We start from the raw sequence: 19967 nt of genomic DNA, 5'->3' as shown, positions 1-19967 counted from the left end.
AAACGCCAGTAGAAGGTATACGAGTAGTTAATGCAACAAACACAAAGACTGAGTTTTTTTCTTGCACAAAGAAAAGCAGAATAAAGAAAAAGAAAAGAAAGCTGAATGGAGTGAATCTCTGAGAAGCGTACCTGCTCCAGAAGTTTCCTGTATCTGAGGGTGGCTTGCTGGATGAGGTCCCTCACAGTCCATCCATCCTTGCAGGGCACCACCACACCCGTCTGCCCAAACGTCACTGTCACCTTCATTGTGGCACTTTCCAAGTCATCCGCAGGCCCTGTGGGTGAGTGAGAGATGAGAGATGTGAGATGTGAGATGCCGAGCGGCGATGTGTCCGAACAGACCAACAAGTGACTGGGAAGAAGCAAAGACAACACAACGATCAATCTGACGGCTTCACGAGCTAAAAGTTCTATCAAAGAGGACAGACATTGATTGGAAAGCGAGGCCTTTTTTTTGTTTGTTTGTTTCATTCTCCATTCAATTATTATAATGATAACACAACAAACAGCCCTTCCATGTGTGTGTGTGTGTGTGTGTGTGTTTGTGATTAGCTAAGTCGCCTCAACACAACATCCATCCTCTTGGTTAGCCGAGCACGAACGACAGCGTTCTACTTTTAGTGAACGTCTCGGTCCGCTGTTACACGATCATAGCAACGTTATGATCAGAAAAAGCTCCTTGACTCCGGTCAACCGTCTCGGCCGCAGGCGAGTCATCAATCCGCTAGCAGCACCGCATCAAAGGGGACATTCTAAAACGCTCCACGTACAAAAGTTCAACGTAGTTAAATGTCCGAAATCAGCAATCGACCATCTCCAGATTTCTCGGTGGACATCTCGGCGGACGGTTCGTGAAGACAGAAACCAAGAAAATGTAATGACATCATATAGATTACATGAAGCTAGGTGAAGCCTTTTTTCCTAGTGAGCCCCTATGGATAGGAAAAGACTTGTAGACAGTATCCATAAGACGGGAGTTGTCGTTTTGGTTTTTGGAGTGGTGGAAGTGGGCATGAGGACTCGAGAGAGTCCACACGAAAGATGCACGTTGTTTTCGTTCATTACGCTACGTTCCGCTTTTCACGTTAAACGTTTTAGAATGCCCCCTGCTTTGGTTGGGAGGAAAAATAATCGAATGATGGAGTTAGCCTGATGTTGGAACCTGGTCCCCGGCCGAGACAGCGAGCCGAGGTTGGATTGCCTTCATTACAGCCACGTAAACAGACGCAACAGTGCTCATAAACAGTGGCAGGGTGTTCGCCGCTAACTTTTTTTTTTTTTTTTTTTTTGGAGACGCAGGCAAAAGTTTACCAAAACAATTGACAATTTGCTTGAGTCTCGGCGAGCTGAGCAGCGCGCTAAGCTACCGTTAGCCACCTTAGCTGAACTCTGGAGAGAGGGAGGGATGCAGTCGCTCGGGCATCGTTCCACAAGTCTCTTTTTTTTTTTTCTTCTTCCTCTCGTAAGTTTTCCTTCCTCCCAAAAATGCTCGCTGGCGTCCACCTCCTGTGTGACAAACGCGAAAGGGTGACGTGCCGGATGTGTTGTGCCTTTCTTGGGGACAAGCCGCGGAGCAAAGTCGAAACAACAGAGTTGGACACGGGACCGAGAGCTCTGGAACAACAACAAAAAAAAGTTGAGGGATTCCTCCACTGCCGTCCGCCGCCCAGCTTCTCCACCGCTGGCTGGCTACTGTCACTTTCTTAAAGGGGAAGTACGACTGTTTATTTTGTATGGAGGTATAGCGGCCACTCCATCAGTCTGAGCTCAGAGAGCTCAGACTTCCTACCGGTGCCACAGGTAGATCATATTTGTTGGGAGGGATGGCAGCCCAAAGTTGAATGGGCACTATGCTCCGTGAGAAGAGGGATTTATAATCTAAAATGGAAAAATAAATAAATAAGCATAGACAAAGTGAGGAAAGAATGTTACTTGTAATATTCTGCAGAAAAAAAGATTTTGCAGAACGACAAACAAACCGTGAAATGTGTCGTCCGAAATAATTTCAACATCTTCATCTTGTGACGTCTCGCAACGTGCCAATCATTGATTGTAAAAATCAGAGCACAGTTGTGTTAGCATCCAATAAATGTTGAGACCCAGTCAATCCTGGGCCTGTGTCTGGCACACTAATGCCATTGTACAATGCTAAAAGCAGTAGAAAACATGCTGTATTTACAGGACATTTTGACTTCTCTCCGTTTGTTTCATCTTCAAAGAGGAAACGCCTCCCTGGGTGGAGGTGGAGTTTGACTCTGTAATTAGCAGCTCAAGTATATGCATGTGTATGACTGCTAATTGATTTGGGCTAGGATTAGTTTCTGGGTCACTGAATTCCATTGCTGCTAATGAACCCCAAGGGAGAAGGATAACGTTGTGCATTCATGCATTTTTTTTCCCCCCTTCTTTTTCCTTCTTTCTTTGGTAAAGTTTGAAAGTTGAAAGTGTACTTGCACAGAGCTGAATTTTGAAATGTTTAATCCTTTCATGTGCGTTTTCTTTTTTAATATGAATCTCCAGTAAAAACTCCATCTTTCTATATTCGGTTATTTGACCCTCTGAAATATGCTTTATCGCCTTCCCCTTTGACCAGCGGCGCTGGAATAAGCTCCACAGTGGGGAGGACATCCAGCTGAATGACGTGCCCGGCAAAATCAGCAAAGGAGCTGCAGAATAACGTCTGCATGTGGTCTGCCGTGCATTCTATAACAGACTTAAAATTGTCGGGGCATGGCTAATCTCTGTCGCATGAGAGTTCCAAACGCTGGGGGTCGCCTCGCTGAAGGCCCGATCTCTAAAGGTTTTTGGTGCAGAGAAGAGGCCCAAGCCAGATGACCTCGGTGACCTCCTGCTGGTGGAGAACGTCCAACAGGTACAGTCCTTTTCTTTTTTTTTCCCTCCTCAATCAGTGTTAAAACAGCAGGCCGCTAATAAACAGCTCAAGGTTTTATGTGTTCCTCGAAAGAGAAAAAACAACAATTTGCACTTGTATTCCAACCTCGCCCCGCTGATCCATATGGCTGCTCTCTCTCTTGTATCACACCCCCCCCACACACACACACACCCCCCCACACACCACACAAGTCTTGAACTTTCAGCAGTGCTCCATGTCACGCCTCTCCTCCATTATGTGAATCTGTGAGCAACGGCGAACATGCTAGGACGTGAATGCTCCCCTGCTGGCAGGCCAGCTGCATCCTGGCATTGTGCAACAATCAATATGTGCGGAGGACCATGTTCTGCTCCGGAGGATGAAGGAGGGGAAATTCTAGTTCGCACCAGGAGAGAGGTGGCTGGTGGAAGATGCTGGTGAGACGCACGCAGAGTGAAAACTCGCCTACATTAAGCAACTCAGTGTGTTTTCCTGCCGCTATCTTTTTGTTAAAATTGCACAGTAATAATACAAAAGAGCATGTTTATTTTTCCCCCAAAATGCTGTCTATCCATCATGCGTCTTATTCACTCCACATAATATCTCATGATATGAGGTCAATGTACTGAGAAGTGTAGAACAGACAACAACCAATAAATTCCAATCTGGTAAAGGCATACTGCTATATACCTGTTGACAAATAAGATGGCCCAGTATGCAGCTTATAACCTGCACAGTGGCTGACACGGAGATAAAAAGCATGAAGAAAGATCAGTATCAGAATAAAACCCAGAATCTTGCTGGAAGCTCACTGTACCACCAGCAGGCCAAATGGGAATTTGCTGGAGAACATTCCAATATATAGATTATATATATAGATTTTTATTTTTTACATTATGCATTTTATCGAGATTTCTGCTTCCATTTTTGGCAACATGAGCACAAACATATTAAGTGATACGCAAACAGAAGTGACTGTAATAAATCCTTTAAGCTAAAACTGTTTGAGGCAAAATCTAATCTCTTTGCAGAGGCTGGTCTGACTCTAAAGTGCTTTGCGTTGTGAGCGGCGCAAAGCGACTGCATTAAACCCATTTGTGTGTGCACAGCGACAAACTGGCTGCACCAGAAAGACGGGCAAAAGGGAAAGCCAGGGATCAGACGCTGCAGTTTCCCAGAGTGCTGCAGAACAGTAGAGCCTCTCCTTGTTTATTGTGCTATGTTAGCCTCATTGCTTTCATCTACGCTATTTGCTGACGCGGCAGTCAGGTTTATTTGGAGGAGGTATTGTATAGCTCATTCCTGGCACTAAAAGGCAAACAATTACAATCAGCTTTGTAAGGTAATTTTTTTGGTCAGTGAGTTTTTTCTTCTTTAATTTTTCGCCTGCTCAAGAGAGTGAAAATCGATGAAGTGATTAAACTTTGTTTTAAATATAAGATCTTGGTTTGAATTTTGCAGCACTTTTATTTGTACTCTTATTCTTGTCTTCATCCTCCTTTCTTCGCCTGCTCCTTGCTCTATATTAAATCTCTGCATCTGATCGATAAATGACTTCAACAAAATAAATCGAGCCCCGACAGAATGCAACGCCTGCTGCTCAACAGAACATGTTATATGTTACTGAAAGATTTTTCCTACACCCTGCAGACATGTGCACTGGCTGGTGCGTGTGTGTGATGTGTGTGATGTGTGTGTGTGTGTGTGTGTGTGTGTGTGTGTGTGTGTGTGTGTGAGACGTGCCAGTAAGAGAAAGGCCATGTGTTGGCCATGGATACAGACAGATCGATACTGTGACTTGTCAGCGGGGAGATTTCGATTAGTCCACACCCCTAAACCTCTCTCTCTCTCTCTCTCTCTCTCTCTCTCTCTCTCTCTCTCTCTCTCTCTGTCTCTCTCAACAACACACGGTCACACTACAAAGCCCACTACACAGTGAAAAGAATAGCAGGTTGTCAATACAACCAAGCACTACACACATTTGTTCAGGCTCACACACGCAGGCAAGCAGACACAAACGTGCAGCTGTAATAGTAGTTCCCGTCCATCATCCTCCATCCCTACAAAGATTTCCAATGTGCCATGTTCTCGCTCTGCCTCTATTCAGGCCAGAGTAAAAACCATTTGTCGCACTGCTGGGAATATGGGACTTATTATAGATGGATGGAAGGATGAATGGATGGATGGAGAAGCGATTACATCGGAAATTACCACAAAACTCAGCAAAGTTTACAGTACCATAACTTGGTATTTCTAGTACTAAACCTGTGGTTGAGGGCAACTCTGACCAATATTACACTGAGTTACTGTAAAGCTCCCAACAGAAGAGACAACTCAGTTTCAAATTGTCGCATGCTAACATTACTTGACGAGTGCAGCTCCTCGTGGCTGGAAGGAAGCAACCAAAGGGGGAAATGGAGCTGAATTCAAAATCTATGTATAGTGGTCTCTCTTTTATTAGTGGTATTGCTTCTGAATAAGATAGTATATTAGATTATTTTACAAGGGTTTTAAAATGATATATATTTTGTGTCAGCCAATGCTGGGCTTAGGAGTCAATCGAAGGCCGCACTTTTAAAGCCCCCGCATTGATTTATGTAATGATTTTGCTCTTTAACTCCACACATGCCAGTGGAAAATGTTTTATGACAACAAAAAAAAATGCTGATGCTTTCATAATTCCTTGGAACTGTGCATGAGCCTCAGCTGTTCCAGTCTAAATTGTTGAACAATCAACATTACTGTTGAAAACATCTCATTTAACTCAAGCAGACTAAATGAATTCAAGCTTCATTTAGTCCAACTCATTAACTCGCTCTCCTCTTTGCAAAGTCATAATTATTCTTCACATGATTTAGAGGACGAAAACAATGAAACAATGGAAACTGGCACAGCCCAGAAAATAATTTAGTTGAATTTAGAGTTTGAGAGGTAATGTGAAAAAAATAGGTGACCTTCTTTAATTTATTTTTTGAATGTTAAAACGGAGTAAAAGAGACATTAAACAATGGCTTCCACTTAATGACACCCTCTGATACTGTCCTGGTTTTCAAACAGAGACACTTCTGCAGACATAACGCATGCTTATTAAATGTCACATCATCAGCAGGTTCTCCTCCGTTGCAATATAATGAGTTATTGAACATTAATCTGTCTGAAATTGTTTGCGGGTATAAATTATGTAAAAATGACAGAAAATATTCCAGATCAACTGTGGAGACTCACACGCACACACGCACACGCACACACACACACACACACACACACACACACCTCACCTAATAGCTCAATTAGCACGCTGTCACGTCAGAAAACCTGAGTCCTCCTAATGTCTCAGAGGACGATGGTGAAGAGACACGAGGTAATTGATACTATATTCACGGAAAGCTACTTTGAAAACTGATTATGTGTAATAAGCGGAGAATTATTTCGACAGCTCCTGAAACCTATTAGTCGCAGGGACAGAGGAGTGTGTGTGTGTGTGTGTGTGTGTGTGTATGTGTAAGCGTGTGTGTATGTCTCCTCATTTGACTGAGCTGTGATCTCTCAGCAGCGAGCTGATGTAACAGAATACATTAGCGACACAACAGTGAATCATGTGGGAATTTTGAAAATGGTGTTTTCAGCTTTTTATGTCAATATACTTTAGGTATAGATTTGCAGAGACTGCTTCGTATTGTATAAACTTCCGCCAACTCGATTTGTTGTGCTCTTGTATCAATGGATTTTTTTTTTGTAATCTCATTGTTCTGAAGCCATATGGTCATTGTCTCCCAAATATTAAATCAGGGGCATATACATTTGCATTATCTTTTTGTATATGAAAGATTCTTTTTACAAATGTTGCCTAAAAAGGGCTCAATAGAGATGCTTGTTTTTTTGTTTTTTTTCTCATAGTGATATAAACAGTTTTGGTAATTTGTCAAGCAGAACAAAGTTTACTCAGGTCAAACTGGGGTGTATATTTATCATAATGAAGGAAAGTGCCTCCCGCTGCCAGATTGCAGCTCAGTGATTAGAGTTACTGAGCTGGGGCAACAGCTGAAGAGCCATGGGGAGATCATGGATATCAGAGGAGCAATACTTGTTAGCAGATTAGATTTATTGCTGGTGTTGAGTCCTTCTTTTGGGATTTGATGGAAATGAAATAATAATAATAATCATGAAAAAAAAAACTATTTGATAACACAATCCCAGCCCTTTAAAATCAATACACCGGGTTATTTGCTTTTTTTTCTCGCGGCGCGGTGGGAAGCGGACGCCGGCTGATGAAAAGGTCCATGGAAAGGGGGAAGCGGTCTCGAGTCTGAACTCCATCCGCTGGAATTGCCGAGCGAGTTCACGCCCTCCATCTCCTTCGCCTCTCTTTTACAAAAAATATGACATTTCCAATGCATGAAGCAATTTAATCTCTCCCTCTTGTGTGAAAACGGCTGTAAATGAGCGGCTGTGAAATTAAGGCGATGGGCCAGAGATTTGGCCAGCCCGCCGATCCCCCCCCCCCACCCCCCAACCCCCGACTCCCCAATACAAAATATAAGATATTATCAATGCATGAAGCAATTTAATCTCCCTCCCTCTCTCCCTCCCTCCCGCTCTCTCATGAAAACGTCTGTAAATGAGTGTCTGCGAAATTAAGTGGGAGACGGTTGTGTTTTCTCTGAGGCCGCCCTCTCTCCCTCCATCCCTCCATCGCTCCCTCCATCCCTCCGACTTCGGCAGATCGCTCCGTTTGTCTGAGGTCAGGCTCGTCGGCATCACAGAGCGCCTCTCTGCCGGCCAAGCACTCCCCCATTACTCTATGTAAATTCATTAATTGCAAACCCATGAGCGCGCCGCCCTCGTGCCGTGACCCCGTTTATCCAGCCCTCTGCCCCCATGCAAATGAGAAAGCAAATAAATAAATAATTTAAGGCGAACAAGCATTCCATGTCTGGGGCAGATCCTCCGAGACCGAGGCGGAGTGGGAGGGGAAATAAGCGAAGAGGGAGACAGGAAGGAAAACAGAATGGGAGAGAGAGACGGAGAAAGGGGAAAAATGGGTGGATAAGAAAAAGACGGGGGCTTAAAGAAAACAAGGCAAAGGAAGGAGAGGAAAAAAACACAGGCTGACTGACTGGCTGCCTGAATAAAATCAAGCCCTTTTTTTCCAGACAAACAGATTCAGATGCCGGGGAAAACATCCCTTTGTTATGTTAAACACGCCGTCTCATTGGAAATGTCTTGGCCTGCTTTATTCATCCTGACATTGTCATCGCAAATAATGGCGCAGATTGACACAGAGTCTTGCCTGGGATTAATCCCCGTGCATTTCAAAGAATTTCCTTCTCTTTTTGTGTGTGCGTGTGCGCGTGTTTGTGTGTTCCTCAGAATGCAGTGGTGTTCACGCCCCTGAGCTGGAGAGTATTGTGTGCGTGCACTTCCAGGTATGCACCTACTGTACCAGTGTGAACTCTTAAGCTGCCTTAGTGATGGCAGCGTTTGCACAGACATGTTCATTGTGTGCTCCCCATGCAAATGGCTCCCCAACCGCTCTGGGCGGATGTGCACGGCTGAAGATTAGTGTGACACAAAAGCAGGTAAGTCGTCCATCCCAGACAAAGAATGTGGAAGTGTGCTTCTGCCAGGCAACTGATATTACTATGAATATGGTGATGAAGCTGATGATAAGTGACAAGTTTTCTCATCATAGTTTCTCATAACTTTCAAATACTATGGTGGAGGTGGAGTGTTTTTGTGATGTTGTTGTTTTTAATGTCTCTCTTTGTTTAAAGCACGCTCTTAGTAACCTCGTGTTACTGTTGTAACCTTTCACACCGGCCCAAATGGAGAGTAACAAAGATTACATGTGATTGACTCTACAACCCTCAACTGTTTCCTGTCTTTTGTCTTGAAGGTTAACTGAACTTATCAACACCTGAATCAGCCTCTGGGATCTTTGACCTCTCCAGATGTCACATTTTTGAGGGGTCTGCTTGATTGTTCTTGGCACAGCATGCAGCCATTTGGTTCACGGCGGGTGTTTTTAAATGTTCCTGATAATTATATTTGACAATTGACAGCCACAGCGGACCTGTAGCTGAGTTTTTGCCTGAGGATGGTCTGAAGTATTAATCAGCTGGTCAGCCCCAGCTGTTCCCAAATGACGTGATGACGGGACACCATCGAGCCTTCAGGCCAGCCCAAATGTGCCATGTGGGAATTATTAAATATCGCCAAAGAAATTTAGCATTTTATACACCCCAAAGCCCTTGGCTCTGGATGAATGAATAAATGAATTAACTCATTATTGTGAGTAAATTCAATAAAAAAAAAAAAAACACACACATCAAGAGATGGTGTACAGGGAGTAGGAAGGTTCTCCACCATTTATCTCCAAGCTTAAAAAAAATGATGATAATAACTTGCGGATATATTATGGACAACCCCCCCCAACGCAAAATTTTACAAATAAAATAAAATCCATTGCAAAACAAATTATGGACATGTATGGACAGAAAACAGTTTTCCTTCTTATTTGGCTTTTAATTTTTTTAAAGGATGAACATGAATTTTTAAATCAATACCTTGTCCCCAATGAAACAAACAAAGAGAAGGAAAAGGAAAAAATAAACTAAAATAAAGAGACCCTGAGAGGAGAGAAAGGAGAAAGTATTCCACACCGACTGTGAGGACAAACAAATCTATTTTGGGGATAATGTATATTCAATTTCACATGCCGACTTGCCTAGAAAGCACCAACAGATCGATATATTAGTGGCAATATTTTCATAGCTCTCTCATATAAGATTCCATTCCTCTGTTCACTTTGGTGAAATTGAATCCACACATTTGTAGCACCAGAAATCACAGGGTGCGATGTGAAAATAAATAATGTAGCAGTGGTCCGAGATCAGCGCTCCAGCAAAACCACAGGAAGCCATATTCAACTTCACACATCCCAGAAAAAAAAAAAAAAAAGTCAATTTTCTTCCTCTGCAGTTTGTGGCCATGACTGCGTCTGTGTGATGAGGGGAGAGGTTTGGTCGGTGAACTTTTTAGCGGGTAATAGTCGGGGCAGGGATCAAGGTGGACATCTCAGCACTCTTAGATTGAATTTTTAACCGGTCATGGTTTGAACAGGTCACAGGGGCGCGAGACGGAGAGAGGAGAGGAAATAGTGTGAGACCAGCCGTGTAAAATAGTGTGACAAAAATGAGGGAGAGAGGGATTGTGGTGTAGAAGTATTGCAAATTCATCACATGCACAAATAGACACACACATACACACACACACACACACACACACACACACACACACACACACACACACACACACACATTTTGCGACTTAATAATAACAATAATAATAAGTGGTAAAGTTTCAGCTGCAATCTGATATGTGCACCACCCTCACCTCCCTCCACCACTCACTCACTTTATTTTTTAATTTCCTTGCCCTTTTACACTGGGACTGAACTGTCTCTCCCTTGTACCTGCGGGCCCACAACTTTTTCTTTTAATATTTTTTTTCACAGGAATGTATTTCTGTTTATGTAACACTGCATTCATCCTCAGCAAAAATAAATCCCCGATAAGGGGTAAAGAGTCAGATGTGGGGAAAAGTGGGAGTGGGTATAAGAAACGGAGCTAAATAAAAGACGAGAAGAGATAAGAGATAAACATGATGTTGTTGTTGTGTTTTTTTTCTTGCCAAGGAAAGAGATATGGAAACACACCTAAAGCCTGAACCCAAGTCGAGACAGAGGAGAAAGAAGAGGTTGGGTGATGATTCAGCCTTTGAAGAGAGCTTCCTCCTATTTTTCTTCAGAGGCAACGGCGCCCAGCCTCACCGTGACCTCGCCTTGTTTTATCTTCTTTATCCTCCATCTGTCCCTTCCTCCTCCCGCCTAATCTCGTCCTCCACTCCCATCTCCACCTTCGCAGCATCATTTCTCTACCTCCGTAATCTCCATTTGAATTTTCCTCTCCCGCTTAACCTTTGTTTCTTCCCTATTCTTTAGCCCTGCGATGGAAGGCGTCTCCGTTTGAATTTTAAGCCCCTAAACATGCGCCTCCTCCTCACTAAATGAATTGGTTCACCGTCGGCTACTTCCTGCATTTTACTGTGAAACGAAGCGTCTTTGTTTCGTCAAGACGGGAAGACCCCGGTTTCTGACCTCAAAATCAGAAGGAAACAGGTAAAAGCTGATTGTGTGACATCACCTAAGTGTCAAACGTTTTCTCAATTTGCAAACTCAAATCTCATGTATCCATTTGGTGAGGGGTGTACCTCACACTGGACCGTCCCGAGATCCATTTCTGAACCAACTACATTTATTTTTCATTGTTGAAACTTCCTATTGCTGCGAGCAAACTAAAACTTGATACGCAATACGTGACAAACCGATGCGGATGAGCCGGCGACTCCTCGGGATTGCTAGCAGCCAGCTTTCACCGAGCTCAAGGAACAGGGAAGCAACGGAAAAGCACAAATCTAAAAATATGAAAGAGGTCAGTGTCGGGTGTGAAATGAGCTGAGTGGATGGAGCCTTGCGAGCGAAGCCGGGGACAATATGTTCACACAGGAAAAGGGCTGAAGGGAGGAGGACGCGGCCGCAGTAGCGTGTCGCATTAAATGTCTGCGGTATTTGCACAAAGAATGGTGTCATTGTGGCCTCCGCACTCCCCCGAACACTCCTGGATTAGTTTTTTAGCGCTACATAATGGCTGTGACAGTGCGCCCTGCTGTCTGGTATAAAAGGTGAAACGCTGGGCAACGTCCTCGCACGACTCACATCCAAAGAAATGGGACGCGGCTCTCGCTGTGTGACCAACAAAGAAAATGGCGGTGGTGGTGGCGGCGGCGGTGAGGCCCCGAGACTCGTAACCATGGCAGCGCCACGACGTCCACTGTACATCCGGCGAAGGGTGCAAATAGGGGGAAAGGCTCAGGATCGAGGACGCGTGCATGTGTGTGTGTGCGGGGTCGACACGCGCGCATAATGGAGAGAATGACATTTATCCAACAAATTGCCTTCGAGTCAGCGAAATAAAATCAGCTCCGGGCACAAAGGGCTGCCGTGTAAAAAGAGGAAGGAAGGATCCAAGGGAGAGAAGAAGAAGGAGAAGAAGAAGTAGAAGGAGGAGGAGGAAAATAAAGAGCGGCGCCGCTGTAAAGACTTAACGACAAAGGCAGCGGCGTGTCTTCTTGGTTGGAGAAGCGCCATAAAGAGAGCAGGAACTAAATGAGTTTGAGCCGAGGGCGTAAAGGTCCGATCCTGGCGGTAACTAGAGATAGCCGAGCGAAATACTGCTCCGTCATAATGAAATGTTCCGGGCCTCGCCGTCGGAAACTGTAAAAGTGTCCCGCCTGGAAATACGGCCGTCTTGCCGCCCGTCGCGAGGTGTGATTTCAGGGGGGTTTTATGTCTCCGAGGCTGCGATGCGCATCGCTGTCAAATAAAAGACCAAGAAAAACGTCGATGCCCGCACCCGCAGAGTGCAACAATACTTTCTGGCAGTCTGACAAGATCTGACATTGAACAATAGGTCAAAGGCGGCGCGGCCCCACGTGCGGGTTCGCATTGTTGTGTCGGTCTGAAAGTTATTGACGCGACGTTCGAGGCGAGATGACTCTCAGATGTGTTGACGACACTCTCGCTCACCTCCATCTCGCTGCGGAGCAAAATGACGGTGCAGCCACAACCACGCTCAAAGGAAAACCCGGTGCTAAAACCAGTTCTAGGAGTTTTTTTAATCGCAAAACTTGGACGACCTCCAGCAGAACCTGAGAGAGGAACATGTGGAAGTGAGCTGCTGCTGCTGCTGCAGGAGCGGCAAAACAAACGCACCTGACTTAACCATCCAGCTCTAATTGATGCAAAGACACAACTAATAATCGTCAAGTGGGGAATGATAGCCCCGAGCTAACGTTTCTCGCTCCATAAGGATCCGATACATAATTCATGGACGGCAGCTGAGCAAAATGAGGACGCAAAGCGATGTCGAGACGGAAAAAAAGGGGGAAGGACCCCCCAAAAAAAGAAAAGGAAGTGTGAAGCAAAGTGTGTGTGTGTGTGTGTGTGGCGCGCGGCTGATGGACGCGAGTGTCGTCATGTGCCGTCGGTCCGGCGTGGGCGCGCTGCTTACAAAGCGGTGGGCGGAGGCTGGAGTTTGCACGTGCATGCGCACACATGTGCAATATGTGTGTCTGCCAAGCTGGTGGCGCTGAGATGGAGGTGACGGCGCGTCTGTGCGGACGCCTTTGCCACGACACACACACACACACACACACACACACACACACACACACACACACACACACACACACACACACACACACACAGGAACAGCAGCTGTCGCTAATTATTAATTCATGCTCAAATTCCTGTGAAAACTCAATGTGGCAATGAACACTGGGGACTGGAGAGGGAGGGAACTAGAGGAGGAGTGAGGAAAGAGAAGAAAAAAAACCATGACGACAAGGAGGAGGAGGAGAGACGGAGAGACGGAGAGCCGAGAGAAAAGAGAAAAAGGACAAACAGACAGAAGTGGAGCCCTGAGAGACTCGGCTGTGCTCTCCGCTCTCTCCTCAGGGCTCCTGCTCCAGTTTGACGAGGCCTCCTGCTGCACCAACACCACTTTGACTCTGGAAACGTCATGTTGTCCACATTTGAGCTGGTTAACGTCACATTCACACTGTCACCTGGGGTAATGTAGTGTTACACACAGTTGCGTCATTGCACCGTTGAAGAGGTTTGCTGTGTTCTCACCCAGACCAAACTGGAGCAGCTATCAGCCTCATGCCTTCAGCTGAGGGGCTCTATAGATTTTCTTTTTTTTTTTTTAAAAGTCTATCATTTATGAACTCTGAGAATAAGTTAATGAGTTGTGATTGATATCGCTTCCACACTAGATGTCATGGTTTTGTAACGCACCAGCACCAGAACAAACCGGTTTCATGCACGACGTCGAGTGTCGAACCTCTACAGGGAAGATCGCCCCCTACTGGTAATTCCATCTGTACAGTTTTGCTTTCCTATGAACTGCGTGCTCTCTGGGGGCGTTGCTGTTATGAAGGAGATGTGTGAACATGACTCAGCAGCAGCTTCAGGAGCAGCGGAGCAAACACACACCGGAGAGGTGTGACATCACTCCCTCCCCGAGGTGTCAGGACGACGCCGACTTCTGCACGTACAGCCAGTCTAACAGACTAAATTTCACAGACAGATCCTTTAGAGAGGCGGCAGTGTGGCAGTGTTCCTTATTGCTCATGACATCGTGAAACTATTCATTAACGTCATTGTAAAGAAAATAGACGTAACTAACAGCAAAGGGAAATGTGACATTCTGAAATCCAGTCTTACCCTACAGGCTCTTTGTGTTGTGCTGATGGATGAGATGCAGCCGTAATAGCTTTTCTTTTTCTTATTTTTTTTTTTTTTGTTGACATTTCCAAGCAATCAATAATTACATGTGCCTGGAATTTTGTGGATTGCCTGAAGTTCAGCATCTTTTTTTTTTTTTTTCCCCTTCCTCAGAGAAAGGCAGCCACTGGTCTCGCAGCTTCACAAAGCATTGAGGCTTTTACTTGGTGTGAAAACAATGCTCATATATTCTGTGGTGACATTTGAGAATGCAGTAATACAGCCAGTTAATATTTGTCTGATGACATTTCACTGCTGCTGTTACGCAGAGGCTCTTTCTAAACAATAGAGTGCTGAGTTTAGAGATGACACCGGGATATTTTAAAGGTGCCTATGCACAGAATCGTTACAGAAATTAAGATAATTATACTGACTACGTATGTACAGTACAGTATATATAGTTAAATGTATGCATACATATGTATTAAGTTTAAGAAGACATATTGGGTGAATGTTACAATATCACAAACACCAAAAAAAGCTCAGCTCAGCTTCTTCTCTCGATATGGAAGGGGAAAGGGTGTCTTCCGCAAACAGCGCCCTCTCAGGACACTTATGCAATCAAAAGACTCAGAGTTCAAAATCCAGTCAGATCTCATAGGAATATCTGAAAATACTGTGTAAACCTCTTGGGGTTGCACCTCAAAGGCATTTTCCACGGTCCCTCTCATGACATCCCGTTCAGAAACGTGGCTCCTGTAATCTGGAGGCCGTCCTCCTCCTCCAGCCGGCACTTTTGTTTGGTTTGTGATTTGCTTGGTGAACCCGACACAAGCGATTGTCGATAGAGAGATGTGCACTCTCTGATCCCCATTACCTAGCTATTGCCGCACAGGAAGGGAGATAAGGGGGGGGGGGGGGGGGGGGGGGGGGGTGGATGGGGAAAAAGGACCAACTAAGTCATGGCTCTCATCACTGAGTCCCATCAGCGGGAAAAGAAACAGACTGTTGAGGCCAGGCAAGAAAGACAGAGGAGGGGGTGTATTTATGAAGACATACTGTAGAGAAAAAAAAAGAACAGAAGAAGGCGATTGTTATCGATAAAGTGAGATAAAACAGGGGGAGAAGTAGCGATTTTTCATCAAAAAGTAGGAGAGGGATGGCCAGCGGCGCGAGCGATAATAGGAGGAGCAGACCCAGCCTCTGTTGTTCCTGCGGCTGGGGATGAAGGAGCCTGGTCAGCCTTCATAAGCCATTGATTTACACCATCTCAGTCACCGCCTAATATTTCATCTGTGCCACATTTGCGATCTCCCATCCGCCGAGGCCACGAGCCATTACCGATGGCCGGGATCGCAGCATGGTGGCTCCCTCGGAGTAATGAGATAGAGAGATGTGGAAAGTGAGAGACAGGGCGGGCACGGGCAGGAAGGAGGAGGAGGCGGCGGGGGGAGGGGAGGGTGAAGAGGATGAGGGAAAGGGGAGAGAGAGTCGAGGACAAAAAAGGGAGGGGGGGGGTAATGGAAGAGAAGTGGAGGAGGAGGAGGAGGAGGAGGAGGAGGAGACAGGAGGACAGGGGTACGAGGAGCGCATGGAGGTTTCTCAATATGCCATTATGGAGCACGAGAAAGAGAAAATCAGAGATGAGCCGGGCGAGCGTGATTGAGAGTACAGGTAGAGACAGACAGACAGGGAGAGAGAGAGAGAGAGAGAGAGAGAGAGAGAGAGCTACAGACGGAAGATTACTTTGCCCTAATTATGTAGCCTTTCAGTGTTGAAGAGAGCGATATCAAGCTAATTCTAATGTGCCCTCCCACTGATTCTTTTTTCCTTCCTAAAAGCCTCGACTCATTTTCTTCACCCCCCCCCCCCTCACCTTCCACCCGCTAACTCCCCCTTTTTGCACATTGAGCATGGTAGAAGCTGCTTTATGATGCCCAAATGAACAGACGGAAATAACAGCCCCTTCACAAAAGAGACATCCTGCGCTCGCCATTACCGTGACAACAACCCCGGACCACCTGACGGAGTATTTCCACGTCCGCCCTGTCAGAGGTAAAGCTCCATCTCCCTCTTGTTCTGCCTCTGTCTCTCTAATACGTCAGACTCGGAGTCGATGTATATATATATATTTTTTTTTTCTCCACCAGCCCCCCGACACAAGCAGCATAATCACCGGTAGCTATTGAAATCCATTATGCATCCGTCCAACCTTCAGTGAGCTGAATAGATCTTAAGAGTGGAGCCTGTGCACTTTGCCATATGTGTGTGGTGGACAAAAAAAAAAAATGGAAATTTCAATTTTTCAATGGATGGAACGGAGCAAACTAGCGCAAAGTCGGCTCATCTGTACGCTTGATCAAAGCGTGAGGCGCAATTTTATCAGCACGCATCTGCGGCCCCTTGATTGAAGTATTTCCAATTTCAAAAAAAGGAAAAAAAAACAACATTACATCACATCTTAAAGCTACAGATTAAAGAGTTGCTGCTATTTCATTCCGATTTGCATTTGATTAAAATTCTTTTCTTCTCCCGTGCCGTCAGAAATCACAAAAGGTGTAATTTGCCACTTCAGGCGCTAGCTAGGCCAATCATCCTTGGGTCGCTTTCACACCTGACCACGAGGACTCGAGTTCCATCAGGGGGCTGAGAGTCCAGAACACCGTTGCGCTTGACAATTGGTTCAGTTCTGCTTCCGCGTTCCTCTTACAGACCTTGTATGACAACTTGAATATAGAATTGCTTTTTAGGATTCAGTATTCATTCATTCATTCATTCATTCAGTCAGTCATTCATTCATTCATCTTCTGAAGCCGCTTTCTCCTGCACTCAGGATCATAGGGCAACGGCAGGGTCACACCCTGGACAAGTCACCGAACAGGAAGCCAATCAAGGACTAACTTTGATCGTCTGATAGCGTAGGAGGAAGCGCGAGTACCTGGTTAAAAAAAAACAAACACACAAAAAATAACCCACACAGACGCGTGGAGAACATGCAAACCCCCAGAGAAAGGCTCCAGCCTCCAGGGGTGGAACCCACCAACCTTCTTGCTGTGAGGTGACAGTTCTAACCACTGCTAACCCAGCAGTACAAAACTGCAGGAGCACAACAGTGGCTCAAGAGGTGAACTGGGCGTATTTGTATGTGGGACCTTGTATTTGGGAAGTGAGGTGACCATTCTTCACAGTAAAAAAATAAATAAATTGAAAACTGATCTCGCTCGGACGGTTGCCACGCACATTTTTCCATCGGCCCAGTTCGCCGTGCCGAGAACTTTGCAGTGGCACAGTGAAAGTCCCAGCCAAGTCCCAGCCAGGGAAAACCCCTGCGAGCGCGGCCTGAATGAGTGGCAGGACGCTCTGAGCACGACTTCATCTTGCCATCGCCGCGGGAACAGTGGAACCTGAATGCAGGGCTCTGATAGGCTCAGTAGGGAGGAGATTGCTCTGTCCCTGATTGGATGATTACGGGCTGCGGGAGCTCAAATCAGCCGTTTTCAGGAAGAAAGTGGTTTGGTTAAGTGGACTGGCGCTGCGTGTGCTTTGTGCGGCGGCGGCGGCTGCCTTGTGTGCGCCGCGCCTCTGTCCTGCATCCCGCGTGTGTTTAAAACCTGCTGCTTTTGGAGGCAGGCCTTTGTGTTTGTGCGTGCAGAAGTAAAAAGGGGGAGGCGGCAGTTTGGACGGGCAAGGTGCATTTATTTTATTTATATATATATATATATATTTATTTATTTTATTGTTTTTAAAGGAGGGCAGAGGAAACAAAGAACGGTTGAGGTGCTGAGGTGACGACCAAATGGGGTTGTGGAGAAAAAGCACAATGTGTGTGTGTGTGTGTGTGTGTGTGTGTGTGTGTGTGTGTGTGTGTGTGGATCCTGGGAAGGGGAGGGGAGGGCCGGCTCAGGTGTGCTCTGGAAAATAAGCCGCCCCCTCAGTCAAGACAGTCGGTTCTGGTGGGAGGGAGTACTTGTGCAAAGAGAACAAAATGTGGGGTTTGGGGCTCAAAGTGCGAGGTCGAGGTCCAATCCAGTATGAAAACACTTTGTCACTGCACCTCGGCTCCGTCGAGTCTCGCCCTCTTATTTTTCAACCTCGATCGTTGCGCCGTAGACGGGGGCCCAATTATCCCAGTCTGATTACGTTTGATTAAATCATTCTTCTCACACTCGCAGAAATACCACAATCTCATTCAAGGAGTAATTTCCTACTTAAAAATCTAATTAAGCCAATCAGAGCACAAAGGATGGCTCCTGCCATGACCCAGCATGCATGCCTTTTAATTACAACCAAACTGTTGGCAAAGTTTTCATTTCCCCCTTTCTTCTCTCCGTGATGGCTTCTCGCAATCATGGCCTTAACAACGACTTCCTCAAAAAGTCTCGCAGAAGAGTTTCGTCAAACCTTGAGACTTCCGCGGCTCCACTCCGACGACTTTGACGCTGGTTCATTTTTCGGAGGGTGGAGATGCTCTACGAGGAAACTGGATACTGCTCTTGGATGTTTCAAGACAGTCGTGGAAAACACAACAACAACAACAACAACAACAACAACAGATGACAGTCAGGGTCCTTTCAAATCAATGCTCCATGTGATGGCACAGTCAGTCGTCAGTTCATCACTTCATCTGATGTTAATGACGCAGTGGAGTGGATAAAATGGAAAGTCATTCATTATGCCTTTCTACTGCTACACTACCATAAATGAATGAATGAATGAATGAATGAATGAATGAATGAAGATTGTTGTTCATCTGCCGTACATTGTTTGGTGCATGATCATAAAAACGTTGATCAAAGTGCTGAAATCTAAACTCTACTGAAATGAAACTATCCCTCTTGTAAATGCACCATCTTCTGTTTTTCTCCTTGGAGGCTTTTGTTTTTCTTTCCCGGTGCAAGGGCGTGCATGGGTTTGATGTGCACGTACGCATGCATCAGTTTTGTGATTTACAGCTGTGTGTTTTGTTGTGCAAGTTTTGTTTTATATATATATATATATATATATATATTTTTTTTTTTTTTCTTTTTTTCCCTTTTCCTCCGGTAAACACATGTTCACTTTTTTCCCTCCAGAGGGACGATGGACCCTCCGAGAACCTCCTGCTGTGATTCCACCAGCTAATGAGCCTGTCTGGCAACACGCACGTATGCACGCATGCACACACACACACACACACACACACACACACACACACACACACACACACACACACACACACACACACAGAGGAGAAAACAGGCACACGCATACATGACTGAGTACAAAGACAGTCATCTCAAAGTCATCGTTGCTGTGTGTTTTCCCCTGAATGATCCGGAATTCAAACCTTCAGAGGGTTAAAAAGAAAGAAAAGAAAGCCACGTGCATCCGTCAGTGCAGCATCAACCGCATCGAACTCAAACCAAAGTGCAAATTGTGCCTAATTAATCACATGTTTAACAAACCAGTCGACTCACTTGAGGGAAGAATGTGCCACTCTATCCGCTCTCCTGTGACGAACACATAGAGGAAAGAATAGAAAAGAAAAGAATAGAAAAGAAAAGAAAAAAAACAACCTGCTGTTACTGTGGAGTTTGAAGTATTTTGGTTACAGTTTTCAGACAAAGCATTTCCCGCCATTGTGCTGTTGAGTGTGCGCCTTTTCAATGGCTAAAACGAGCGCCTCTGTGCCGTCCCCTCAGCAGGTTGCGTTGTGCTGCCGTGCCGTTTGCTCGCTGCCTGGTTTGAACGATGCCAGCGGTCAGCA

The 19967-nt window shown here is 45.5% G+C and overlaps 1 protein-coding gene across 13 annotated transcripts in view; it reads right to left on the bottom strand.

Annotated features, from left to right (window-relative positions):
• The window catches only part of LOC142897632 (partitioning defective 3 homolog B-like), a 213101-nt gene that overhangs the window by 145797 nt on the left and 47337 nt on the right, over positions 1-19967 (bottom strand). For 9 of the 13 annotated variants that reach the window (XM_076040099.1, XM_076040089.1, XM_076040100.1 and 6 more), the window contains exons 1-2: positions 1380-1497; positions 132-277 (exon numbers count right to left, since the gene is read on the bottom strand). In XM_076040099.1, the coding sequence (XP_075896214.1) occupies positions 132-248 (117 nt within the window). In that variant the 5' untranslated portion in view covers positions 249-277; positions 1380-1497. Of the gene's footprint in view, positions 1-131; positions 278-1313; positions 1498-19967 lie in introns of those variants that run through there. The other 4 variants (XM_076040091.1, XM_076040103.1, XM_076040090.1 and 1 more) reach the window with 3 other exon arrangements.

This window comes from Nelusetta ayraudi, unplaced genomic scaffold (genome assembly GCF_046127955.1).
Source record: "Nelusetta ayraudi isolate G7.1 ecotype Tasmania unplaced genomic scaffold, CSIRO-AGI_Nayr_v1 ptg000060l, whole genome shotgun sequence".
NCBI classification, from domain to species: Eukaryota; Metazoa; Chordata; class Actinopteri; order Tetraodontiformes; family Monacanthidae; genus Nelusetta; species Nelusetta ayraudi.
Note: the sequence above shows the minus strand (reverse complement) of the source record. Positions and strands in the feature narration are given on the sequence as shown.